The 24,659-nt window shown below is 37.4% G+C and overlaps 6 protein-coding genes, 1 long non-coding RNA gene and 5 other non-coding genes across 15 annotated transcripts; 9 read left to right on the top strand and 3 right to left on the bottom strand.

Annotated features, from left to right (window-relative positions):
- Positions 1–265: 265 nt before the first annotated feature.
- On the top strand, positions 266–2,582 carry AT5G08250 (Cytochrome P450 superfamily protein). Of its 2 annotated transcripts, none has more exons than NM_001342992.1 (2): positions 266–1,605; positions 1,969–2,582. In NM_001342992.1, exons 1-2 carry the CDS (start codon positions 355–357, stop codon positions 2,368–2,370), a joined length of 1,653 nt encoding a protein of 550 aa, NP_001330676.1. In that variant the 5' UTR covers positions 266–354; the 3' UTR covers positions 2,371–2,582. The 2 variants fall into 2 exon arrangements, with proteins under 2 accessions (NP_001330676.1, NP_196442.2); NM_120908.3 differs by having other exon boundaries at positions 404–1,605; positions 1,969–2,557.
- Positions 2,583–3,600: 1,018 nt separating this feature from the next.
- On the top strand, positions 3,601–5,299 carry AT5G08240 (uncharacterized protein). Its single transcript, NM_120907.5, has 2 exons — positions 3,601–4,153; positions 4,332–5,299. The coding sequence occupies exons 1-2, from the start codon at positions 3,800–3,802 to the stop codon at positions 4,752–4,754; spliced, it is 777 nt and encodes a 258-aa protein (NP_196441.1). The 5' UTR covers positions 3,601–3,799; the 3' UTR covers positions 4,755–5,299.
- Positions 5,300–6,010: 711 nt separating this feature from the next.
- AT5G08230 (tudor/PWWP/MBT domain protein) lies at positions 6,011–14,742 on the top strand. The gene is made up of 16 exons (NM_120906.6): positions 6,011–6,458; positions 6,824–6,900; positions 7,118–9,049; positions 9,138–9,651; positions 9,882–9,990; positions 10,135–10,247; positions 10,329–10,516; positions 10,694–11,327; positions 11,413–11,908; positions 12,046–12,138; positions 12,220–12,297; positions 12,411–12,595; positions 13,114–13,255; positions 13,565–13,635; positions 13,802–13,898; positions 14,501–14,742. Exons 1-11 carry the CDS (start codon positions 6,348–6,350, stop codon positions 12,288–12,290), a joined length of 4,338 nt encoding a protein of 1,445 aa, NP_196440.1. The 5' UTR covers positions 6,011–6,347; the 3' UTR covers positions 12,291–12,297; positions 12,411–12,595; positions 13,114–13,255; positions 13,565–13,635; positions 13,802–13,898; positions 14,501–14,742.
- On the bottom strand, positions 6,030–6,283 carry AT5G01535. Its single transcript, NR_142514.1, has one exon. It is a non-coding gene; the product is annotated as an other RNA (long non-coding RNA).
- MIR834 lies at positions 14,462–14,710 on the top strand. Its single transcript, NR_143066.1, has one exon. It is a non-coding gene; the product is annotated as a microRNA ath-MIR834 precursor (primary transcript).
- A 457-nt stretch (positions 14,743–15,199) lies between the features above and the next one.
- On the bottom strand, positions 15,200–18,148 carry AT5G08200 (peptidoglycan-binding LysM domain-containing protein). Its single transcript, NM_120903.3, has 3 exons — positions 17,458–18,148; positions 16,988–17,118; positions 15,200–16,432 (listed from the first exon to the last, which is right to left on the bottom strand). The coding sequence occupies exons 1-3, from the start codon at positions 17,749–17,751 to the stop codon at positions 15,628–15,630; spliced, it is 1,230 nt and encodes a 409-aa protein (NP_196437.2). The 5' UTR covers positions 17,752–18,148; the 3' UTR covers positions 15,200–15,627.
- Positions 18,149–18,702: 554 nt separating this feature from the next.
- On the bottom strand, positions 18,703–20,304 carry NF-YB12 (nuclear factor Y, subunit B12). Of its 2 annotated transcripts, none has more exons than NM_120902.3 (6): positions 20,043–20,304; positions 19,878–19,942; positions 19,619–19,708; positions 19,431–19,525; positions 19,280–19,348; positions 18,703–19,193 (listed from the first exon to the last, which is right to left on the bottom strand). In NM_120902.3, exons 2-6 carry the CDS (start codon positions 19,930–19,932, stop codon positions 19,011–19,013), a joined length of 492 nt encoding a protein of 163 aa, NP_568190.1. In that variant the 5' UTR covers positions 19,933–19,942; positions 20,043–20,304; the 3' UTR covers positions 18,703–19,010. The 2 variants fall into 2 exon arrangements, with proteins under 2 accessions (NP_568190.1, NP_001078545.1); NM_001085076.1 differs by having other exon boundaries at positions 18,703–19,190; positions 20,043–20,234.
- A 787-nt stretch (positions 20,305–21,091) lies between these two features.
- MIR162a lies at positions 21,092–21,231 on the top strand. Its single transcript, NR_143063.1, has one exon. It is a non-coding gene; the product is annotated as a hypothetical protein (primary transcript).
- Positions 21,232–22,245: 1,014 nt separating this feature from the next.
- AT5G08180 (Ribosomal protein L7Ae/L30e/S12e/Gadd45 family protein) lies at positions 22,246–24,620 on the top strand. 2 transcript variants are annotated; one of them, NM_001203331.1, is made up of 5 exons: positions 22,286–22,457; positions 22,701–22,894; positions 23,003–23,072; positions 23,934–24,039; positions 24,132–24,620. In NM_001203331.1, the coding sequence occupies exons 2-5, from the start codon at positions 22,762–22,764 to the stop codon at positions 24,291–24,293; spliced, it is 471 nt and encodes a 156-aa protein (NP_001190260.1). In that variant the 5' UTR covers positions 22,286–22,457; positions 22,701–22,761; the 3' UTR covers positions 24,294–24,620. The 2 variants fall into 2 exon arrangements, with proteins under 2 accessions (NP_196435.1, NP_001190260.1); NM_120901.4 differs by having other exon boundaries at positions 22,246–22,894; positions 24,132–24,552.
- On the top strand, positions 23,213–23,366 carry AT5G01515. The gene has a single exon (NR_142513.1). It is a non-coding gene; the product is annotated as an other RNA (small nucleolar RNA).
- AT5G01505 lies at positions 23,471–23,612 on the top strand. Its single transcript, NR_142512.1, has one exon. It is a non-coding gene; the product is annotated as an other RNA (small nucleolar RNA).
- AT5G01495 lies at positions 23,720–23,836 on the top strand. The gene has a single exon (NR_142511.1). It is a non-coding gene; the product is annotated as an other RNA (small nucleolar RNA).
- Positions 24,621–24,659: the final 39 nt, after the last annotated feature.

Here is a 24,659-nt window from a genome sequence, read left to right as displayed (position 1 = left end):
CTCAAGTCTAAAACCCTAATTCTAATTTTCCTAATTTTCTAGTTAATCCCCTCCAAAAGATTCGTCCTTTCAAAAGACCAAAACGAAAACATAGCAAAACACGAGAATAAAGAGCCACACAAATTTAAAAGACCGTTAGAAAAGAGCAACGAACTTTTTTTAGCTCACCAAATCAAACCCAATTTCACATTGAGAGCCAAACACGAAACTTATGCGTCTTAAATCCTTCTTCCCTCATTTCACATTCTTCACCTACTAAATTAACTAACAACTTCATTATTTCTTATCTCTCTTTCTCTTTCTCTCTGCAAAAAAATTATACACACTCTGTTTCTTTGTTCCTTCTTTGTCACTATGAATCTTAGTTTTTCTTCTTATAATCTCACGGCTACTGCCGTGTCCTCTTCTTGTTTCGGAAGCGACGAACTTCTGGTTTCAAGGAGGCTGTTTTCCCTGAGAGATGTTCAGATTCTTGAGCTCTTTATTGCCTTTTTCGTGTTTGCGACAATACATTCCTTGCGCCAGAAGAAACACCAAGGGATGCCCGTTTGGCCGTTGGTTGGCATGCTTCCTTCGTTGATATCCGCGGTACGAAGCAACATATACGAATGGCTGTCTGATGTTCTTATCAGCCAAAACGGGACATTCCGGTTTAGAGGTCCTTGGTTTAGCACCCTCAACTGCGTTGTTACCTGCGACCCAAGAAACGTTGAGCATCTTCTCAAGACCCGTTTCTCTATCTACCCAAAGGGTTCTTACTTCCGTGAGACCATGCAAGATCTACTCGGAGACGGGATTTTCAACACCGATGACGGAACGTGGCAACGACAAAGGAAAGCAGCAAGTGTCGAATTCCATTCGGCTAAATTCAGACAATTAACCAGTCAATCATTGCACGAACTCGTGCATAATCGACTTTTGCCGGTTCTAGAAACTTCCGGAAAGATTGATCTTCAGGACATTTTGTTAAGACTAACGTTCGACAATGTATGCATGATTGCTTTCGGGGTCGATCCAGGCTGTCTTAGTCCAAAACTACCCGAAATTCCTTTTGCAAAAGCCTTCGAGGACGCAACAGAAGCAACAGTTGTGAGATTTGTGATGCCTAAATTCGTGTGGAAGCTCATGAGGTCTCTTAATTTAGGAACGGAGAAGAAGCTAAAGGAATCAATAAATGGTGTGGATGATTTCGCTGAAGAAGTAATCCGGACGAGGAAGAAAGAGATGTCTCTAGAGACTGAAATCGCGAAGAGACCTGATCTCTTGACTATTTTTATGGGTCTACGAGACGAAAATGGACAGAAATTTTCAGATAAGTTCTTGCGTGATATTTGTGTGAACTTCATACTTGCTGGGAGAGACACTTCCTCTGTGGCTCTAAGCTGGTTTTTCTGGTTAATCGAGAAGAATCCGGAAGTGGAGGAGAAAATTATGATGGGAATTTGCAAGATTCTTGAGCAGAGGGTTGATCATGGAGATACAAAGAAGAACATGGAATATGAGCCCGTCTTCAGACCAGAAGAGATCAAGAAAATGGATTATCTACAAGCTGCTTTGTCTGAGACTCTTAGATTGTATCCCTCTGTTCCAGTCGATCACAAAGAGGTATCTGCTCTGTTTCATTTACTTGTCTCCCAAGAAGTCATTAAGAATATGATTTTTGGTTCTTTTTTTTTCAGCTATCCGGAATTTTTTTTAGTCCTTTTTGTGAAAATTTTGGCTCGCTTCTAGTTTTAGCCTTTTAGGTACAATTCGAATTTTGAGACGAACTATTATCCATAAGTAAATAATTAGTTTTAATCAATATAGTAAAACCTAGTTCTGATATATAGTTAAAAGTGAATTTGTTAGGAATATTTGATATATTGGTGTGGTTGACTGCTTGGGTTACATAAGATTCTCTTTTATTCGATTTCGGTTATTGACATATAGTTTTCATGAGGTTTACAAGAGTAAAATAATTTGTAGGTACTTGAAGACGATGTATTTCCAGATGGGACGAAATTAAAAAAAGGAGAAAAGGTTATATATGCAATATACGCGATGGGACGTATGGAAACAATTTGGGGGAAAGACTGTCGTGAGTTCAAGCCAGAAAGGTGGTTAAGAGACGGCAGGTACATGAGTGAGTCGGCCTATAAGTTCACGGCCTTCAATGGTGGTCCTCGGCTATGTCTAGGCAAGGATTTTGCGTATTACCAAATGAGATATGTAGCGGCCGCCATTATTTACCGGTATAAGGTTAGGGTTGATGATAAGGGTGGTCATAAGGTTGAGCCAAAGATGGCTCTAACTATGTACATGAAGCATGGCTTGAAGGTGAATATGGTCAAGAGGAGTGTCTCTGAGATAGACCACTACTACTGCTGAGTGCCTGACATAAAGGGTATAAAATTGGTGTATATATAGTGGTTCGTGTTTTGAGATTTATGAATTGTAACAGGTGATTGTTTTTTGGTGATTTTGATTTGGTAGTTAAGTGGGTTCATATAATAATTGTAACTTGCGATATATTGTATTCTACAAAAGAGTCCATATTTTTGTCATTTCTCTTATATTTTAGGGTCTACATTGAATGTGATGAAATGGATGATATGAATCTCTATGTAGGTCCAGTTGGGAAAAAAAAATGATAAAACAAGGAAAATGTACATATTTCTTAATGGATTCACTATGACTTTAGTAATTTGCCAAAGAAAAATATATCCAGATGAATTCGAATGGGTCATATAGAAAATAGCTAAACGCAGATGTCCAACGTAGAAGTTGGAACGTGGGCACTACGATACTTATTTTCTTATATCAAAATTTTACTTTGGTTTACTTTATTTAATAGATTAATAATTCTCTCAAGATGAGTCTTTTCTTCGTTCTAATCTTAAAACCGTGTTGAATAACGTGGTTCGTTATTGTATACGTTTTTTATTCATATACAACGTCTGGTATGGATTGGTGATGAAAGCGTAATAAAGAACACATTCGTATTTGTCATTTCTTTAGCATTCAGATTTGTACCGCTAACACTCAGGAATCAGGGATATAATACTATACAGTAGTAGATGTCACCCAAAAAAAACGATGCCGTCAAAAAGATTATATATATATACAATAGTAATTTTTTTTTCCCCGCTAATCCAATAAAACAATAATTGGGAAAATTATGACATATTATAATTTACTGTCCTTGATTACATAAATTTCTTCTTTTTCAGCAATAAATCTCACTTAATATTATGAAGTATATCTTATTTAACATGTACTATACTTTTTGGTTCATGAAGCCAAAAGTGATCAAAGTACGAGGGCATAATAAAACCCACAAACTGGACCAACCACATATTGAGGAAAGAAACTTAGAAATTGGATTTTTATATTTTATAAAATTAACATCTAAATGTAAGATTTAATTCTAATCATTACTTTATTACAAAAAATCTCCTTATGTTAGTCAAAAAAATCCATAACAAAATGTGAATAAATCTACGTACATTTATAATGTTAAACCTTCTTCCTATCTTTTTTTTTTCCCTTCTATCTTATCTTGTAAAAAATTCTATAATATTTTTTTTGGATACAACTTCTTGTACATACATATACAGTCCTGTCCCAGTTTCTTATTATAAGTAGTAATAATTTATGTCACCGTGTTATTCTCGTCGATTCCTCGAAACTGTGTCAACAGTGACAAATATTATTTTAATAAAATAAATAAAAAGAGGATAAAACCCAACCGCTCTGAGCGATATTTCAAAGTCTTCGCACGAATGCAAACATTTCTCTTTCTTTCAATTCCACTGCAATGGCGAAAACAGAGAAGAGAGTCCGAGAAGGACTCGGATCTTCTTCGTATTTCCTCGGCTGTTTCGGATTCTCCCGGAAAATATACTCCGACAAGCCGATGGTTACGAAGGGAGACGGTGGTGAGAAGAAGAAGATGAAGAAGAAGCGAATCCCTCGGTGGTTTTTGTGTTCCAAGTTCCGCCTGAAGAACAGCGAGATCAAACCGTCGCCGATCGAGGAAACAGAGAAACCTACTTCGAGAGTAGAAGATGAAACTGATGATAAGCAGAAACCCCTCTCCGTGATACGTCGTATAACTGATCGTAAAAATATTCCGGTTGATGATAAAGCCATGAATCAGGAAACAAAAGAGGTATCTTAATTTCGTAAAAAGTTGTGACTTTTCACTTTTCTGTCGAATTGGCAAAAAAAAAAAAAAAAAAAAAAACATTTTCAGACAATTAAATCATGTTGGTCATGATTTATTTATGTTCTTGAATTTTCAAAATAGTTTCCTTGATTTTGTCCAAATTTTTGTTGATATTTTTCAGACAAAACCAAAGGACTTACGAGACATAACCCCTGACCGATCAAAACCCATCGAACCGTTAGGTTCCTTCAAAGAAGACACGTGTACAGAGCGGATATCTTCTATTTCATCCCGTTACGGGAAACCCGACTTGAAACCAACTCGGTCGAGAAACGGGTCAAGGGTCAAACCTTTTGACCCGGTAATTGGGATATCGATCATTATATTGACGTTGATGATTATGTTAGTGTGGGGTCGACTCTGTGCGATCCTCTGTACATCCGCTTGGTGTTACGTCCTACCTCGTGTCAGAGACGCAGCCGCGTTGGCCAAACGCAAACGCAACGGTTCTGCTTCTGTGCCGGATTTGAATTCGGAGTCGTATAAAAGAAAAGTCGTTTTGGACGGGTTTCTTGGACGGCAAAATCGCGTTTCGTTGTCATGACGATCTTTTTTTCTTTTGTTTTCTATATTATAATGGTTTGGTCATATTTTTTTGTTTATTTTTAAGCAGGGATAAACAGTGTTTCCGTTTAATAACGATGATCGATCGATTATGAATGGATGCACTACAGTATAATTTATAATTGTGTTTTCTTTAAGCAGCCTATTGTTGTAAACTTGGAATTTTCTTGGTTTTACCAAGTTTGGATTGGTTTGTTTGGGATATGTATATTCAGTGATGTCACGTGTATACATCAAGGAACACGTGCATGAGTTTCTCTTTCTGGGTCCATTTCTTTTGTTATAAATATTTGTCTCCATGTAAGAATGTAGAACTAGTCGATAAAGTTTAGGAATTTGGAATTCCAATAGAAGTCGAAAGATCAACTTCGGACAAGAATAGTTGAAGACTTTGAATTAGAGCCGTGTTTGTTACTTTGGTTTATTGTAATGGAATACTTAGGAAAAGTCAAAAACACTTTTATCTTCATTCCTTTTTATAGTAATGGTCAGGTAATACAATACAATTATACAAATGCAAACGAAAGAAACACGATCAAACTTCTTGGTTGATATCTCTTCTTCAATAGGTATATCCACACAAAGTTTGTATATTGATATAAACCATCTTTAATTTTATTTTTAACGAACAAATATCTTACTCATCGTACTGACATCTGCAGTCAGTTAATAAATTAATGTTTCTATATAAATATTTTACTCGTAAATCTTGAGAAACCAAATTCTGTAACGTATTTTATGATCCAATATCTTTGAATCTGACGACAATTTAATCTACAGTAATTTTGATCATCTCACCAATTAAATTACAGCAATATTCGGTATTTCGGTGCAGCATGAATAACGTTCTCGTTTTAAAAATATACATTTTCTTCGAACACCTATCTGACTTTACGATGGTGACATATTCAGACAAATACTACTATAAAATGAATTTTAATCTAATACCAGTGAGAAAATGGAAATTAATAATTTGACGTTAACTTTAAGCTGCTAGCAAAAATGGAAAATCTAATGATAATTTTAAGCTATCAGTTAAAAAAAGAAAATCACTGGCGTTAAGTTTCAATTTACAATTCGCTTTTGTTTTTTCTCATCACAATTCATTTTTTTTTAACGGCCCAACTAAATAAAATTGGGCTTTAGCTCATGAGAAGCCCATATAGAAGTTGGAAAAAGGATTACGGAGAAAAGGCCACATATTTAATTATTTTGGAATAAAAAATGAAAAAAATAATGATCTGCTCAAAACGTATATGAACAAGGGGAGGTAGAGGAAAAAAAGCGGCGACCAGAGTAAACAAGTTTCTCTGTTGCGTCATCTTTCCGGCGAAAATTATCACCTTTTTGCCCTAAATCTCACCGTCACTCTTCAAGTTTCTCTCTTTCTCAACCGATTCAACTCCTTCCTCTCACTCGTTACGGTGAAGCCCTTGCTGTCTCCATTCTCTTTAACGGGTGTGGGAAGAAAAATCTCCGGTGAAGAGTTGGACTTTCTTATTGATTCTCGGGTTTTGCTTGGGATTTGTGATTCTATCTGAGCTGTGATTAGGGTTTGTAGTCAGTTTCGCCAATGGCTCCTGGGCGTAAAAGAGGAGCGAACAAAGCTATGGCGATAGGAGAGATGAGATTGGGTGATCTCGTTCTTGCTAAAGTTAAAGGATTCCCTGCTTGGCCTGCTAAGGTTTGTGTCCTGCGCTCTCTCGGTTTCATCACGCTTTGATTCATGAATCATGATCATGGTTTTTGTTTGGCTTAGTTTGGCTCCTCATTGACATTTAAGGCTGTGTTTCCTCCTTGAATGTCTCATCTTAGTAGGATTTTATAATGTGGCAGGTTTATAGTATGATGCCAAAGCAATCTCTTTTTGTGCTGAAACTGAGTGAAATTTGAAGCCAGTAGTATAATCATCTAGCTTATTGCTATGTAGTATCTCTTATGTTGAGAGCATTGAATTTGTTTGAAGTGCTTTTAACTCTGATTAAGCTGTGTGGGATTGTTCATTTTGACTTTATTATCTCCTGTGAACTAATTGGTTTTCCGTTTCAGATCGGCCAGCCTGAAGATTGGAATCAAGCACCAGACCCAAAGAAACACTTCGTTCAGTTTTACGGAACAGGGGAAATGTAAGCCAGCCTCATCAGTGTTTACTGTTTGTTTTGAGATATATTTTATCATGACCCAGAAAGCTGTATGCACTTTTTGTCTAGTCAATCCATTAACTATAAACAGGCATTTCCCTTCCTGATGACAACAACTCTTATTAGTTGTTTCTTGTTATTGGAGTGTGATTTTCATTACTCAATATTTAGCTGTTGACCAAGTTATCTTCTTTTAATGCAGAGGTTTTGTTACGCCTCCTGATATTCAACCCTTCACTAGCGAGACAAAGAAGAAACTGTCGGCAAGATGTCAAGGTAAAACAGTCAAGTACTTTTCCCAAGCCGTGGAGGAAATCTCTGCTGCGTTTGAAGAGTCGCAGAAGCAAAAGTCAGATATAGTAGGCAATGAGGCTCTTTTGAATGCTGTTGAACCTAGTGTGACGAAGCCTAAGTATTTGAATCAAGCTAGTAGTGATGGAAAATCTGATAAGTTTAGTTCTAGGGCGGATCCTTGTCTTGGTAAATTAGTTGAGAATAATGGTGCAGAGATAAATCCTGATGTAGGAGAGCAAGATTCATCGATATCAAATAACAGAAACACATCCCCAAGTAGTGAGCCAGTGGAGCATGGATCACCTGACCCTATTTTAAAGGTAGCAGTTGATGATAAGATTGACAATGTCACTTGCACTGACCATAGTGATGGTACTGGAAATAATTTAGTCAATGATCAGAGGATAATCAGGAAGACAACAGATGACTCGAATAAAAGATGTAAAGATGAGGTTAGAGCCAAACGTGTGCCTGATAGTCGAGCTGCTACAGACAATCATATCCTTGGTCCTAATCAGAAATTAAAGGGCAGTATAAAGGGACAAGATCATGGCAGTAAAAAGGGACAAGATCATGGCTGTAGAAAAGAATCTTCTGACAGTAAGGTGGTTACGGATCTTAACATTGCCAGTTCTAAAAAGCCAAAAGAATTGCTGAAAGAGAAGAAAAAGAGGTTTGAAAATGAACTAGGAAAGTCTGCATCAGGAGCAGATGAAAGTAAACGTGCTGCTAAGAGGCCACGGTCTGAAGATGCGAAGGATCAAAAACAATGTAAGAGCAAACGTCTTGTTCCTGTTGGTGAAGGCAAGGCTGAAATATCTGATTCTACTGGCGTTGTATCAATTTTTAAGCGTGAGATTGTGTTAGGGATAAGTGCCCTGGGAGGAAAAAATCAATTTGATAAGGACATGGTCGCTTATACAAAGCGCCGGAAACAGACAGTGGAGCACACAAGTGTTTCCTCTTTTCCTGGGTCTCTCGTTAAAGAGGGGGCAAATCACCCTGAACAGAAGATAAGTTCATCTTCTGATAGCGATATCAAGGTTCAAGCTGCTCAGCTGCCGAAGAGACGGAGGGCGGTTTGTATCTATGACGACGATGATGATGATGAAGACCCAAAGACTCCAGTGCATGGAGGACTTAGCAATATTCCCATAGCTTCTACTGATGCTCCTAAAAGTGCTAATGCGTCCCATAATACTTCTATTAAAGCAAAACTATTAGCTGGATCTACAGACAGTGTGAAAACAGGGAAAGTACCTCTGTATAAACATAACAAGGATGCTTCACTTGCACTACCTGATAGCGTGGAAGGATATAACTCACGTATGGGAAAACCTTTCAAGGCGTTGCTCCAAAAGAACATCAAGCCGATCTTAAGATCTCCTAAGAATTCTTATCAGCTGGTTTCATTTAAGAAACAGGTGACAGGACAAAATAAAACTGCAAAAGTCGCTGGTGCAGGAATGCCAGATAGTGTGGAGGGCCCTTCAAACAGCTCCTATATGGGTAAACCAGTCATCAAATTGCCCCCACAGAATGTCAAGCAGACCTTGAGATCTCCTAAGAAGTCCCCTCAGTTGTTTTCAACCAAGGAGCTGGTGGCAGTACAGAATAAAATTGCAAAAGTCTCTGGTGCGGGCATACCAAAAAAATATCATGGTGATTCTTCCAAGGACGTAGTGGCTGGTTCTGATAGAGTAAGCTCTTCTCATTCTCAGACAGCAAACCAGAGAAGCAAACCAGCTTTTGGAGAAAAGCCAACTAGCACTCCGAAAGTTGCAACTCGTCTGGATGTTGAAGTGTCAAGGGACACTTTTGTGAACTTGTCTGCTGACGTGTATGCTTTTTTTGTCTTTTCCTATGTCATTGATATGTTCGTATTTTGCTTGGAGGTTATAGTCTTTGTGTTTTTTTTGTTATCATAGGATTGATGTCAATCAAGAAAATGGAAATGCCCCATTGTTCAGTTTTGGGATGTCAGATTCTTCTTCTTCATGTATGAAGGATCTAATTGCAGCTGCCCAGGCAAAAAGAAAACAAGCACATTCACAGTTTTCACCGTTTGTGAATCTAGACCATAATTCCCTTAACATCGATTCGATGCAGACGAGTAAAAGCCCTTTCATGGTTCAGAATGTTTCATCTCCTGCTGCCGATGCCACGCTGATTGTTGCTCAGGAACATCAAGAAGTTTTGACTCCGTCAAATCATGGCCGCCAGTCCTCATCAAGTAACCAAGCTGGGACTGAAGAGAACGAAGAGAGAAGGTTTAGTTCAGGGCATAGGTCAGTTGGGGGTTCACTGAGTGGTGCCACTGAGGCTGCGATTTCTCGAGATACTTTTGAGGGAATGATAGAGACTTTATCCAGAACTAAGGAAAGTATTAGACGTGCAACACGCGTTGCAATTGATTGTGCCAAGTATGGGATTGCCAATGAGGTGAGTTAAATTGTGTTTCCTCAGCTCAACACTTTTCTTCTTTCTGTGGTTTCTTTCAAGGCTAGCCAGGCAGAATTTTCTATGATAAACTTAGGAATAGGCTGCATATAAAGAATCAATAAAATAATGTACCTTTACCGGCTAAAAATTCTCCTTTGTATAACTTGGTTAAATGTTTTGACAAAACTATCTACAGCGTTTGATGGGGAAATTTTTATCGTGTTTTGTAGGTTGTGGAACTTCTAATTCGAAAGTTGGAAATTGAGCCTCATTTTCCCCGTAAAGTGGACTTGTTCTTTCTCCTTGATTCGATTATCCAGAGTTCACATAGCCAAAAAGGTAAATCTTGGTCCTGAGGTGTTCACGATATATTTCTCTTATTGTTGTATTTATGTCTGGAGTCAAAGAGAATATCTTCGTTTGTCTTTTGGGTAACTAGTAAGACTAAAGTGATAGTTCATGGTGCTTTCGAATCTTCTTTAGGTAGAGCGCGCTCTTTGTATATTCCTACTGTTCAGGCAGCCCTTCCACGCCTTCTAGGTGCTGCTGCTCCTCCAGGGACTGGTGCTCGTGAAAATCGTCATCAATGTCGCAAGGTTCCTTTTACCTTTTGTTCGTTTCGAGGACAGTCTCATGTTTTTGTTGTTCAGAGTCAGTGAATCAACTGTTCCTGCTAGGTGTTGAGGTTGTGGCTTAAGAGGAAAATTTTCCCAGATTTTCTTTTGCGTCGTTATATTGGTGATCTTGGTGCTTCTGGTGATGATAAAACCGTTGGGTTTTCCCTACGACGTCCTTCTAGATCTGAGCGTGCTGTAGATGATCCTCTAAGGGACATGGAAGGGATGCTTGTTGACGAGTATGGGAGGTATGCATTACACTTATCTTGTTCTATAGTTCAATTTTTCAGATTTGACATAGTTGATGGGCATGTAGAAGCTTAGTGGAAAATTTATAAGGCTGAATGGTTAAAGACAGTTTCAGTACGGTTCTGAAGAGTACTATTGTCTATTGATTTATATGTTAAACGAGTTATTTTCTGCAGCAATGCAAATTTTCAGCTGCCAGGGTATTTAGCTTCTCTTACTTTTGGAGATGATGAAGAAGAGGATCTTCCAAGCACATCACAGGAAGTTAAAAACACACATATGGAAGTTAAAATCACACACATGGAAGAGCCAGTCCTTGCTTTAGGCAAGTTAGAGGCACATGATAGTTCAAGTGATAAACCTCACTGTGTAGTGGATGTTAATGGTGGGCTTGAAATGGAAGATGCGTCTTGTCAGCTGAAAGATGATGTCTGTGGGATTGAAGCGAAAGAGGACTCACCGGCTACAACCTGTGCAACTGAGCTTCCTTCTTTTCCAGCGGGTTCTCCTCCTCTACCTCACGAATCGCCTCCATCTCCCCCTCCTCAACCCCCTTCTTCCCCCCCACCCCCATCATCTCCACCGCAACTGGCACCAGCACCACCTCCCTCTGATCATTGTTTACCTCCACCAACAGCTCCATTGGCACCTGCACAATCTATCGCTCTACCACCATCATCAATAACTCGACCGTCCATGCCTAGCCATCCTTCATTACCACTTCAACCAGGATTCGCTCCCCCAGCATATCCACTATTGCAACATGAATACCAGATATCTATGCAGCGGGATCATTCTAGCATTGCCACTGTAAGCCCATTGATTTCTCTTATTTCGTGATTTAGTTATCTTGTAATTTCTCAAGCTACATTTTCCAGTACTTTTGCTTATGCAGAGTAATCAAATTGCCCCAGTGCCCGTAAACGCTGCACATGGAAGGCATGCTGATGGGGGTGTAAAATCTGAATATTTAATGCCGCAGTCATCTTCTTTTGCTCCGGTAGGGATGTGCAGCTATGGGGAACCTTTGCCATTTATTTCCTCCAAGCAACTAGAATATGGAAATAGCGACGTGCTTTTTAAACAAGAAGCGTCTTCACAGAACCAACAGCTTCGGCCAATCAATACCTCTTTTCTTCAGAGACCTATGATTAGGAATCTTGCCCCAGCACCATCCAGCCATTTTCCGCTTCCATGTCGAATTGTTCAATCTGAACCCCAGCGGTCCTCCTTTCCACATCCTTACCATTTTCCTTCCCAGCCAGTTGATGGGCGACAACATATGAATGAGGAATGGCGGATGCCTCCAAATGGATGTAGTGCAGATCCTCAATATGGAGCCTGGATAGGTGTAAGAAACCCATTTCCAGGCTCTCGTACAGTTACCGACGGTATGCATATGCGAGAAACATCTCAAACCTTTGTATGTCAGTTTGTTCACATACATGTCTGCTTGCGGGCATTATACTACTTCAGTTGGTTATGATTCTTCTTCAATTGATATTGGTCGTTTTATTTGCAACGACAGGTGTCTTTCAGCCACCTCCAGAAAGACCACCTTCGGGGACAGTGAGGTATCAGCTTGCTGCTAATAACTTACAAGGTGGCTCTACGATTTCAGGTGAGACGATCTATTTCAATTGTAATTGGGGGATCCTATGCGTTTCACTGCAATGTTTAACGTTTTAATTTGCCATTCAAGGTAATATTGCTTCGCAGATGCTTCTGTCTCGACCAGATGTACCTTCCGCGGCTCAGTACAGGCCATCCTGAAGTTAAGGTAGACTACCTTTTGTATATTCTTTTACACTTTGATTAGCAAGCTGCGAGTGGTCTCTCTCTTTTTCGCTTCTTCGTCTCTGATTTTCTTATTTCTGGATTGTTATCAATCAGTTCGAAATCGAGAACCTGCATTCTCTTCCATGAAGGACTTTTTGGCGGTATATTCACATCCAGAGGCATCAAAAGTTCAAAACTCTGCAGACTATTGTCAGGATATTGCTATATATTGTAATTGTTCCTGACGAATGTATCACCGGATCATGTTCTTCACAGTATATGCCCTAGGTTCTAATTTGGTTAGTACTTCTGTTCCTCAGATCTTGTAATTAGGCCTATAACCATACACAGATTTTTCTCCTTGAACGAATGTCAAGCTTTTAAGTCCTAATATATTGGGTGCAATCTTTTTCTGATAAGAACCATCTAATTAAAAACTTTCTTTACTGTTATCTGAAACACGATTTTTTTAAAAATGTACATCCAATATGTATAGTGTCTGCACACGGAAGTAGTTAGGCTCTAAGGTTGTTACAATAGTGAGGCAATGAGAAGTTCCAAATTATTATGTGCAAGTATGTCAATATGCTCTTATTATTGGTCCCCTATATGATGACCTATCTAGTGTTTCTTTTTGTTTGTGGGGAAAGTCACTTCGGAGTAATTTGGTGAAGTCTCTTGTCTCTTCAGTTCCTCGTAGACGAGATTACTGTATGAGAGCTCATATTGTTAAACCATAGATGATGCCATTCTTCTCATTGACTTAAGTTTCTTCATTGTTGTTTCTGACAAAATGTCTCTTCTGTGCATAACCTAGGTTGTCTAGCTTGAAAGCCTTAGCAGGAACAATGACGGATGCATTTCTAAGCAATTGCCACTCCATTGAGCCAGTTTTACAAGAATATCCGTATCGTTATTTTGCGCACTGCTTATCCAGAGTTTGTTGAGGAGGACTTGAGGTATTGGATATTGGTTCCTCTTTGTGTCTTGAAATAAACATCTTTTAGTCTTTTAAACCAAACTTGTCTATGGCTGCTAGTTCAATCTATAAGGTTTCCAGCTCCCATAAATCTCATGTCCTTTTAACCAGCATTGTGAATTTATGATATCAACTGTAATTTTCTGTATGAATGATTTAGTTTCTTGATCGGCCTTGTCTTTATGTTGTCTGTAGATCGCTTTGGTCTTTCTATATCTGGTTTCCTGATTTTGTATGTTGACATCAAACACCCAGTACATAAAACACTCAGTGCATTATCTCTTGCTAGGTTTACACGTTTGGACTTGGATTGGTGGAGATGAGTGTCTTGGTTGGACAAAGTTTTGGCGTAATCTCAAGGTAAAGACTAGTCTTTGACTATTTATTTCTAAAGACGAAGTGTGAATTCGAGAACCGTGCTCATCTGAGAATTGAGATGTTACTTCAAAGTTTAAAAACTGGCCTCGACTGTCTTAAGCTACAATTGACTAGCGACAATCTCAAGTTTGTTGGGTGCTTGTTTCAGGGTATTGGGAAATTTTGTGGAACCGGAGGAGAGTTCCAAAGTGATTGGGAACTAAGTGAGGCTTAGAAGCTTATGATTGGTTCTCTGAAGTCTGCAGGTTAGGTTTTTCTTTTGCATTCTCTCTTTGAAAGGCACAGTGTGTCGAAGATTCACCATTTAGTAAACATATACTCGTTTTACGTTTTTTTTTTTCGTTTTGTTTTTTGGTTAAAATGATCTTGAATGAAAAGCGTTGAGCTGAAAATAAAACATGAGCCTAATGAAAATGGAAGATTGAAAACTTATAGATCAGAATCAGATGTTTAGTGGATATTAAGGCAATAAGTATATTTTTTTAAAATCGTATGTTCGGGAAATAAATAGCAACGAAGAGCCCAAACTGGTTAAACCGTATATTATTAATAGTGAACCGATCTAATAGAATATTTTAGAAAGTAGAAAGTGATTTCAGTAACTAGTGCTTTCTACATGAATTAAAAGTAGATTATAACCATAAGTAAACGTAGATTATAAGCATAAATGTAATTTACCAGAAACTGTATCGTTCCATGTTGCCAAAAATGTCTATTTCGTTCAATTGTTTAAGGCTAAATGTAAAACAACGCTTAGTCTTAACTTTCTGATTGTGAGGATAAAGGTTCGTACTTCTACCTCAATAAATACAACATATGTTACCAGTTGTGCTATCATTTTTTTCAGCGACAGCCAAAATCACCACCGCTTCTGCTACGAACATGTTAAGCCATCCTTTTAACCGTTGCTGCCACCACTATTACGGCCATCACAAGAAAATTCATGCAAGTGGAAACGGTGATAGTAGCAGCTGGTATGACACGTTGGTAGCAGTAGCGGTGGTAATGCCGATAGCGTGAGCGGCAATGGAAGCATTGGTGGTGTCAGAAGCAGTCATCAACGGGGACTTTCTATTTTTGTATCATGTCTATTTGACATAGTAGATAGGTCGAGGATTGAAGTCTGGTTAGATGTTTTATATTTTTAAACACTTGCAAATTTTTGTAGATTTGTTGGATTAACATTTTATTATTGATTCTTGAGAGAATTTGATAAGTTAGATCTGCTCGCAGAAAACTGACCCATATGTTCTTAAATTAGACTGGATCATAAATTCATAATACTAACTGCCAAAAAGCCAATGGCAAAATAAAGCCTGAGAAGAAGGCAATGAATTTCAGGATTTTCATAGCGGTGGAGCTAACACGTTCACACTGTGCGTCGGTAGACTCGGTACTATTTAGTCAATTGATTAGATAGCACAACCCCGATTATGTCTGGAAAGCAATATTCTTTCTTCTTCAATCAGACAATGATTTGAGAGAAACTTTATAGTAAACAAACAAATGGATCATATAAAAAGCATAAAGAACAGTTTCATTTTGGCTGAATTCGAGTTGTGGTTGAATAAAAAAGGGTACACCAAACATACAAAGAGCCTTTGTACTTTAATAAAAGCATTATTTAATGAATGCATTAAAAATACATTTTAGTATGTGTTGTGACAATGTATCATTAAATCAAAAATAAAATAAAACTACGCTACAGATTTTGTCGATACAACCCCCACCCAGAAAATGGTACAGAATATAACTTACAAAAAAGACCCAATCATTACATCATCAGAAGCTTCCTTATAAATTTCAATTTCCGGAAGTTTTTCTTTCTTCCTTCCTTCAATTTTGTTTTCCTCTAATCTCTTTACTTTTGTATTTACTCCGCATTAAGCTAAATAGCTTCTTTTGACAATTGATTTGTATAGTACCCCAAAAAAGAATAAGGCAGTTATAAATAACCAGAAACTGACCTTGTGTTTAGTCCAGAGCCGTTTTGTTTCTTCGACCAGTTAAAGGCTTTGGTAATCCATCAAAGATGGAACTTGTAATGGCCGCAGGTGTAAGCAAATCCGGTTTCAAGCTCCACTTTGACGTTGGCCATAGCGACAACGAACCATTATTGCTGTTACCATCTGGATCTTGTAGACTCGATGCACTCGACGATTTTCTTACACTGCTAAAGCTGTCTGAAACTGGAGCATCCATCAAGTTCATTGATACCGGATTGAAATTACCGTTCTCAGATTCTGCTGCTAGATTGGTTCTGCTTGACGCTTTCGATCTCAAAGCTAAGCCTTTTCCAGCTATTGATAAAAATCCGCCATTGCTGCTACCGTTCTCTTCTTTCAACACAAGTTCTGGAGTCCGGGATGAAAAATCGGCCTCAGATTTTTGGCGTCTTCTCATAAACTTATCAGATGTTGGTTCTTGAGTATTATTATCAGGTGATTGGTTAACCTCTTCGATAAGCGCATTGACCAAGCTTCTAGATTTCCTGTGGTGATTTAAGGGAGTATTTGTGGATGGGAAAGGTCTGAGATATCCGTTATCACCGTTGTTGAAGATATGATGAGAAGTTTCCGTCTTGTAATTTCCCATCTCGAAGCATCCTCCATCAGAGACTGTTCTGTCTGCTGGTTTTAGCCCGTAATAACCTTGCAGTGAGTACATGGCTGGAGAAACTTTCTTTTCCGAAGATTTCAATCTCAGAGACTGAAATGAGTCAAACACTTCCTGTTCGCTATGGTTTGGTGATTCCGGTTCGTGGCATGAACATCCCTCTCTGCAAATAAGATTCCATGTATTAGAGCCATGAAAAGAGGATTACTCCATAATGATAATATGCAGTTTCAGTCCAACACAACTAAAGGCACTAGTTGTTTGTCTCGAAATTGAGATGTTTCCTATAGAATTTCTAGTTCTGCAGGTGATATAAAGAAAATAGGATCCTAGTTCTACCTTCGCTGAGACTTTTACAGCAAAGTACCAAAACCATTTTACCAATCAAGAAAAGCTGGTATAGGGCTCTTTGAATAAATTAAGAAATAAGAAACAAAATGCTCTGCTGATGGTGTAAACTGCTCTGCTGATGGTGGAACACAAAATGCAACAAAATGCAAACTAATGCAACAAAGCATCAACAACTGCTCTGCTGATGGTGGAACACAAAATGCAACAAAATGCAAACTAATGCAACAAAGCATCAACAACTGCTCTGCTGATGGTGGAACACAAAATGCAACAAAGCATCAACAACAATCAGCTATAAGAATCCATCACTGGAACTTAAATGATAGCAAATAATAAATCATTTAAAAGTAATAAGCTTTATTAGTACCCATGGTTTAAGGAGCCATTAGATAAACATGGAGAAGGAGGATGTCTCCCAGGTAACGGAATCTGAAGAGACTTGAGAGCAAACATTTGAAGATCAGTAACAAGGTTATTCATCTTTTTCACATCTGCAACCTGAAGTAGAAAGTTTCACAACACAAAGAAAAAAATAAGAACAACGATTAGGAATAATCCAGCATCAAAAGCGAAGCTTATACAATTTAGAAATAATCCAGCTCTCTCTGACAAATAACTTTTTCCTCATGTGTTGTTCTTCATCATGCGTCAATTCCCACACAAACAAAAAAAAATCCTAATGCTTTTTACCAGTACCATTAATTCTACCTTTTGCCTCTAATAAAAATACCGTTGTATGTCAATATTACTCAACAACCTTAACCAAAGTCAAATATTCTGGAGCTGGAAATAGCCATCACTACACAAACCAAACCTAAATCGTTAGCAGAATTATACCTCAACACCGTATTTGATGGCAACGCCGGCGAGAGTATCAAACTTGGAGATGCGGTGTTCGATATATCCACGGTCAGGCGAATTGGAACCATGAAATGGCGGAGAAGAGCTAGAAGGTGGAGGAGACGAGGTCGGAGACGGGATCCGAAGGATCTTCGATCTAGGAGGACTCTTCTCACGGCAATTTTCCAATCGATCTAAGAATCCAAAACCATTATCATCTCGGAATTTGCCATTGCTATATTCAGGAGTCCCATTACGACCAGAACTCCGTCTCTCTCGATCCATAAACATAATCTCTCTGGGTAAATCCTAACTATTCTACACTAGATCTGATCAAAATTTCATCATCAAGTAGAGGAAACAAGAAATCGAAACGGCGAAGGACGAAGAGAGATTCAAAAAAAAAAAAAACGGAGAAGAAAGTGAATTACAAGGAAATGATGAAGAGGCGTTGTTTGAGAGAGATTAACGAAAAAGAGAGAGGTGAACAAAAAAAAAACTCGTGGACTAGAGAGTCGAATTTTTTCTCAGAGGATCGATGGAAACTTTTGCTTAATTTTATTTCCTCAGATTTTCCGGGAAAAACGAAACGAGAGATCTCTGTGCTCCTCTCTCGTCGCAGCGGTGGAATTGGAGTTATACCATAATTTTTATTTAATGACGCTTAAAAAGAGAAACAAAGCAAAACTAATTCGTATTGTAATTAATTATTGCATTATTAAGACTAAGCTTTGCAAATTAAATCGAGCTGAAACAGCAAAAATTTATTTAATTAATTGATGACAGAAATGGGTGAAATCAGATCTTTATAAAAGTTTTAAGTAATTTTTTTTCTAGAAGAATAATTATAATATTAAAAAAATAAAAGTGCTCGATACATTTTTACAAATGAAGTCGAAAATATTGTGAGATTCTGATTACGTAGAAATAATTATCTACTTATAAAAATTATTAGATTACTTATTACTGGATAAAATAAAAAACTTTGAAAGGCAGAAAACGAAGTGTGTGTGTTTGACAAAGAAGAAGTCCGCAAAATGTCGGCGAGAGAGTTAAATCCATTCTTCTTTGCCTAACCAAAATTACTCTTAACTAATAAATTAAACAGTTGATTAGACATCCAAGAGTGGTCCAACTCCTCTCCTCTAGCCCTTGGTTTAATTCCATGGTTTGGGAAAAGAAACCGGGTAAGTTTCTCCGGTTTAGATGCTTCAATGTTGAAGCCGTACAAAGGAATCCAGATTTGGTGATCAGACTAGAAATGGATTCAAGACTTCAGAATTATGAAGTTACACATAATTTAAGGGGATTTGGATTCGAATGACACTAGTTGCTAAGATTCAATAAAAACCTTACTAATTACATCTGAATCACCTAAGTGATTTTAGATTCAAAGAAAGGGGAAAAAACACAACCCTAAGTTAAAAAATGTAAAGAGCATATCAACACCAAGACGCGACGAATTTTGCACTTTACAGAGATATTGCTAGAAAGAAAAAGAAGTCAAAAGGATAATGTTAAAATAAGGGATTCCTTTGCGGTTTTGTTGATTAGCTTTGTAGACTTGTTTGTTGTTGTTGTTGGGGTTCTTCTAGTTGCTCTGGTTGAGGAACTGTAACACCTCCATTCATTCTTGCTCGAGCTTCTGCAAACATCCTCTGTTGTTCCGCTGCCGCCTCTTCTTCCGTCATCTCTGCTCCGCTATTCATCTTCACACTTCTCTGCGAATCCTGCTGCAGAATTGGCAATAACACAAATGATACTGATTATAATTTCATTCAAGTCTGGATCTTATTGTGAGCTAGGAGATGATGGTTACCATGGTTTCATATTTATGTTGCTCATACGCGGCATAAACTTCTTCTACGTATTCCCCAAAGCCAAGAACCTGTGTTTAACAAAATCAAGATTACAAAACATGTATATATTTCACATAGATGTATCAGACTGAGCTGAATGTAACACCAAACCTGTAAAGCTTTGAGTACGTGCTCAGGGGCTATTGTTCGTTTATCCTCTTTGTTACACACTTCATTCGACTCCGACGATATAAGATTTATGAACTCTACAATAAACAAATTTGAACATCATAAGTAATGAAATAAGCAAATTTGAAACAATGTTCGCATTCATAAATCTCAAGACTAATAATCATTACCTACACAACACTCAATCAATAGATCTTGAGCATCTCTAGCAACACGAACATCTGCGGGTAACATCTCCTTTATAATTTTCGTCATGGTAGCTGAAAGAACAAACATATTTTTTATCAGACAAAAATACAGAGTCATTGCATTGAGTAACCTGAAGCCATAGCTAGAGCTAGATTTACAAAATCTTTCAATTTAACCAAGAAATTGACAGAACCAAAAATTAAGTAGTAGATCGATCCAAAGAAGGAAACGAGACCGAACCTTTCGGAAGCGAAGCATCTTCCTTTGATTTTCCAACTATATCCATCGGATCCATAGTTTTAAATCTACATGATCAGAATTCAAAAGGAAAATCAGATTACCGGAAGATCTAGACCGCGAAGTTATAAGATGAAGAACAAAGGAGAAAACAGAGATAGACTTTACCGAGTTTAACACGGATCGAAACAGAGGCAGATCAACGACGGAGATCCGGTGAGTTAACAGACTCTCGAGACAGATTCACGGCGAGATCGGAGACGTGCAGTCGTACGGAATCTTATCGGCGGATTTTCTCTCTCCTTTTTCGGTTTCTCTACGCAGAAGTCGATTAGGGCAAAAAAACATAAGACCAGAAGTAAGTGCGTGACTTTCACTTTTGCCTTAAAGTGATTGACGGCGCGTAAGATCTAATTTCGTTATTTTTTAAGACAAATGAAATGGGCTTTTTACCGAACATTACATATGTAGGCTTGCTTGCAGCAGACACGACCCATTTCAGCCCAAGTTTTTTTTTTTTTTTTTGGTTTTGAACAAATCATCCGCTTTTTAGTCCACTGGTTAATCAGAGAAATTAGGGGATGTATTGAATTTTGAAGTATTTTGTAAGAGTTTGATTTATTTCCAACTCCATGTCATTCTTCTTTTTAGTATGTTATTCATGTTACATGTTATTCAAATATGATTTTTAAAATGTCTTCCTAAATCTTATGATATTCAAATTCAATAACTATGTTACTACAATTTTTTCTTGGACAAATATGTTATGAGACTTTTAGATACATTTTAGTTATAAATATGAATCAAATACATTTTAGTTCTAGAAGAAAAAACCAGATCTATAAAGTTTGTTATTAAAAGATAGAGAGAGAGGAGGGATGTAGTAGGCCAATAGGCAAATCAGAGAATCACAAATGGTATCTGGTCAAGAAGATTCCTGGTTAAAACTTTCATCTCTCTGTTTCCTTTTTCTTTCTTTGTTGGATTCATTAATTTGACATATCTCTATCATCACACTGATTCTCTTTCTCCCAGTTTGTCTGCAGATGCATGTGTGTAATCTAGGGTATATGTTTTTGTCCATTTGGTTTCATAAGGCAATAAAGATCCAGCTATTTACTACTTGTGGTATAGATTTTGACTGTTGAATTTTCAGATCTGATGTGTTTCGTTTGATCCGATTCGGAAAATTTATGTTTCGTTGACATTTTGGAGTTTAGTTGGAAGAAGAGTGAGAGTCGCTGGAGGCAGCGGTTCATCGATCTCTTCCTGTGAACACATTAAAAATGTAAAAGCATGAATAGATCGATAAACCTCTGCATCCAGCGTTTGCCTCTTGTATCTTTCTTATTGACTTGAATCTTTTTGTTTATTGGTTTTTGAAAGAAGAAAAAAGTGAGGGAAAACAGAGTCAAGTCCGATTACTTTTCTGGGAAAGCTGAGGATTTTGTGTTCTTAGAGAGCAGATGAAGAGGTGACTGTTGTTTCTGGTGAGAATTCGACCTCTTTAGTTTGTTTGTTTTTTCAGTTAATGAAGTGCTTGTTATTGAAGTGTGTAGTTGACTGATAAGCGCCTTAGCTTTATCTTAATGTTTATCAAGTAGATTTGGCGTTGGATAATTAAAAAGAAGTTCAGATTCTTGTAGGTTGCTTACTTCGTCTGACCAAACAATGTTCCTGAAAAAGTGTTGTGTTTTGTTTCATGTATCAAAAAGTCTAGCTTCAAAATTTTCTTGCTTTTTTCCAACATGCAAGATTTCTCTTTATAAATCGGTACATTTGTAGGTACAAATCGGTACAAATTTGCCATTGTATAAATCGGTACAAATTTTCCTGTGTTCTTGTAACAATGCCCTTTATACATTTGTAGGTGAGATAGAAGTTGGCATCTAAATTTGCTTTCTCTGGACCAGTGAAATCAATTGCAGTCTCCTATATATTGTAGTAGGCGATGTATCAGTGGTGAAGCGAGGATGACATCTGTGGGTACTTGTTCTTAATCCTTCACTCTGATATCTATGCTTTAGAAGCGTTTCAAGTTCATGAAGCTGATTTGATGTTGAGTTTTTAACAACAAGAATCAATTCACTCCAAAAATATGTAAACTCTGCCATGCCTTGAGCTGCTTTTTGGATTATCCACTGTTTTGTTTTGTGATTAAGTTCATTATTTTCTACTATATATGATGAAACCGAAAATTGTTAATTGCTAACGCAAACACTGATCTCCATCCCCATGATATTCCTACGTACTTATTGACCCGACAATGACATTCAAGCTCCAAACATCAATCTTCACTTATGGCTTTTTGTTAGTTGTTTGTACATTTCCTCAAGCAAGTTAGAAACACGTTTTGGTAATAGAATCATACTGTTTTTTGGTAATATATATAGATAATGGATGTCATGGATAAAGCAAAATCACTTGGTGAAGTTTTTAAAAAAGTCTTTTCATCTGAGCATCCGATAAAAAACCTCATACTAATCGTTGGAATTTATTTGCGAGAATGTGGTTAAATAACATTCACCAGCTACAGTAACTAACATTATCTTAAGGAAAATTTGATTTTTTTTTTTTTTTTTGGTCGGATTTGATTTTTTTGATTTTCAAGCTAAACAACATACAATATCTCAAAGTCAAAAGTCAATGAATGTAGCAAATCTTAGTCTGTATGAAGGCCCAAATAATTGGGCCATTATATGCAACCAGTTTACCTCATTAACAAGCCCATATGAAATTAGGGTTCCTATATTTTACTGGTCAATAATACACTTCTCTATAAAAACCCTAACACTTCTGGTCATATAACAACCGCCTAAACCCTAGTTTTTTCCGCCACACTCTTCCGCCATTATTTTTGTTACTTGGAGCTAGCTAGCTAAAAAATATGGGAAGCGATACCGAAGCAGAGAAGTCGATTCAAAAGGAGAAGAAGAAGTACGCTATTACTCTTGCTCCTATCGCTAAACCTCTCGCCGGCAAAAAACTCCAGAAGAGAACTTTCAAACTCATTCAAAAAGGTACCAATCTCAGTTCCAAGCTCGCTTCACATCTCTCTATCTTCTTTATTTCTCATTATATATTGATTAGTAGCTCATGTTGGTGTATTGCTCTGTAATTTTTGTCAGCTGCTGGGAAGAAATGTTTGAAGAGAGGAGTTAAAGAAGTGGTTAAGAGCATAAGACGAGGCCAGAAAGGGTTAGTTTTTTCATTCTTTGTCTTTTTATTGAGTGTGATTTATGATTGTTTTGTGTTGCAGATGGCTTAGCTGATGTATATGTGTTGATGTTTTGTGTTATTAATTGATTAGTTGATGTTATTGTCCTGCAAATTGCTTAGTTAGTTTTGAAATCCGTGTACAAATAAGCCGATGCTCTGGATTAAAGTAATGAATGTAGCATGGTACTGTACACGGAAACTGAACTATGGATCGACATGTCTGCCATCTCTGATTTTTTCCCTGATTAGACGGCCTGGTTTAGATCCACATTCTCTGTTTGTGTTGTGATTATGTTTGTGAAAACGGTAACATGTTCTTCTATGATCATTCATGATGTTATCTACTAGTGTAAGCTCTTTATTTAGCTGATTTTGAAAGCCGTCTACAATTAAGCCGATGCTCTGGATTAAAATAGAATGAAGGAAGCATGGTACTGTGCACGGAAACTAAACTATAGATCGACATGTCTGCCATCTCTGATTTTTCGTGATGAGACGGCCTGGTTTAGATCTACATTCTCTGCTTTTTGTTACTTATTATGTTTGTTTTCATTGATGTTATGATAGTTGTTTGCATAGTTGATGTTATATCCGTGTACAATTAAGCCGATGCTCTGGATTAAACAGAATGATTGTAGCATGGTACTGTGCACGGAAACTGAATCATGGGTTTCAAATGTCTGTGCCTGCTCTGAGTTCCTTATTGGTTCTTTGATTTGCGGGCCTGATTTGAACCCACATTTTTACATTTCTAATTGTTTTTTCCTTCTTCTACGCAAACAGTAAATTCTTTTATGTTTTGAATGTTGTATCTGATGTGATACGTTTGTGTTTGTGCAGATTATGTGTAATAGCTGGAAACATTTCACCTATTGATGTTATTACTCATCTTCCAATCTTGTGTGAGGAGGCTGGTGTTCCTTATGTATACGTTCCTTCAAAAGAAGTAAGCCAATTTTCTTTCTTGATTTCTATCATCTTACCAATTAATCGGTTTTGTGGTGCTAAGATATTCAATATTTTTTTTATGAAATTCAGGATCTTGCGCAAGCAGGGGCAACGAAACGACCAACATGTTGTGTCTTGGTAATGCTTAAACCTGCGAAAGGAGATTTAACTGCAGAAGAACTTGCAAAGTTAAAGACAGACTACGAACAAGTCTCTGACGATATTAAGGAGCTAGCAACTTCTGTAATCTGATTAGAAACTAGAATGGGTGTTCCTCTTGTGCTTTTGATGGTTAATGAATATCATCATATTTACGGCATCGGATATTACTTTGGACTATTTAAGGTTTTTGATATTGTAGCGCTAATCGATTGTAAAAGTTTGAATCATGAATCCTATGGTTTCATCTGGTTAGTGCTCTCTTTATGGCGTTTTTTTAAATCTCCTCCTTACGTGTTTAGTCATTGTCTCCTTACGTGGTCAGTACTTAGTCATGTCTTCGTGCTATCGATTGGTTATTACATCATTATTTATTATACAGACTAATTTAGTTTTTGTTAATAATCAACATTAAGTTATACACAACTTTTATTTGGCATAGCTATATATCTTTTTGAA

Source organism: Arabidopsis thaliana, chromosome 5 (genome assembly GCF_000001735.4).
Source record: "Arabidopsis thaliana chromosome 5, partial sequence".
Classification (NCBI taxonomy): Eukaryota; Viridiplantae; Streptophyta; class Magnoliopsida; order Brassicales; family Brassicaceae; genus Arabidopsis; species Arabidopsis thaliana.
Note: the sequence above shows the minus strand (reverse complement) of the source record. Positions and strands in the feature narration are given on the sequence as shown.

What these genes read in the sequence shown, in the direction of transcription:
- AT5G08250 (NM_001342992.1), top strand. Translation starts at nt 355, where the DNA reads ATGAATCTTAGTTTTTCTTCTTATAATCTCACGGCTACTGCCGTGTCC. An exon ending in TTCCAGTCGATCACAAAGAG is followed by an intron (nt 1,606 to 1,968) that starts GTATCTGCTCTG and finishes AATAATTTGTAG; the next exon opens with GTACTTGAAGACGATGTATT.
- AT5G08240 (NM_120907.5), top strand. Translation starts at nt 3,800, where the DNA reads ATGGCGAAAACAGAGAAGAGAGTCCGAGAAGGACTCGGATCTTCTTCG. An exon ending in TGAATCAGGAAACAAAAGAG is followed by an intron (nt 4,154 to 4,331) that starts GTATCTTAATTT and finishes GATATTTTTCAG; the next exon opens with ACAAAACCAAAGGACTTACG.
- AT5G08230 (NM_120906.6), top strand. Translation starts at nt 6,348, where the DNA reads ATGGCTCCTGGGCGTAAAAGAGGAGCGAACAAAGCTATGGCGATAGGA. An exon ending in TCCCTGCTTGGCCTGCTAAG is followed by an intron (nt 6,459 to 6,823) that starts GTTTGTGTCCTG and finishes TTTCCGTTTCAG; the next exon opens with ATCGGCCAGCCTGAAGATTG. An exon ending in CTCTCGTACAGTTACCGACG is followed by an intron (nt 11,909 to 12,045) that starts GTATGCATATGC and finishes TTGCAACGACAG; the next exon opens with GTGTCTTTCAGCCACCTCCA.
- AT5G08200 (NM_120903.3), bottom strand. Translation starts at nt 17,751, where the DNA reads ATGTTTATGGATCGAGAGAGACGGAGTTCTGGTCGTAATGGGACTCCT. An exon ending in CCATCAAATACGGTGTTGAG is followed by an intron (nt 17,119 to 17,457) that starts GTATAATTCTGC and finishes TTTCTACTTCAG; the next exon opens with GTTGCAGATGTGAAAAAGAT. An exon ending in AATGGCTCCTTAAACCATGG is followed by an intron (nt 16,433 to 16,987) that starts GTACTAATAAAG and finishes TCTTATTTGCAG; the next exon opens with AGAGGGATGTTCATGCCACG.
- NF-YB12 (NM_120902.3), bottom strand. Translation starts at nt 19,932, where the DNA reads ATGGATCCGATGGATATAGTTGGAAAATCAAAGGAAGATGCTTCGCTT. An exon ending in AGATGCTTCGCTTCCGAAAG is followed by an intron (nt 19,709 to 19,877) that starts GTTCGGTCTCGT and finishes TTGTTCTTTCAG; the next exon opens with CTACCATGACGAAAATTATA. An exon ending in AACATAAATATGAAACCATG is followed by an intron (nt 19,194 to 19,279) that starts GTAACCATCATC and finishes CCAATTCTGCAG; the next exon opens with CAGGATTCGCAGAGAAGTGT.
- AT5G08180 (NM_001203331.1), top strand. Translation starts at nt 22,762, where the DNA reads ATGGGAAGCGATACCGAAGCAGAGAAGTCGATTCAAAAGGAGAAGAAG. An exon ending in TTTCAAACTCATTCAAAAAG is followed by an intron (nt 22,895 to 23,002) that starts GTACCAATCTCA and finishes AATTTTTGTCAG; the next exon opens with CTGCTGGGAAGAAATGTTTG. An exon ending in ATAAGACGAGGCCAGAAAGG is followed by an intron (nt 23,073 to 23,933) that starts GTTAGTTTTTTC and finishes GTGTTTGTGCAG; the next exon opens with ATTATGTGTAATAGCTGGAA.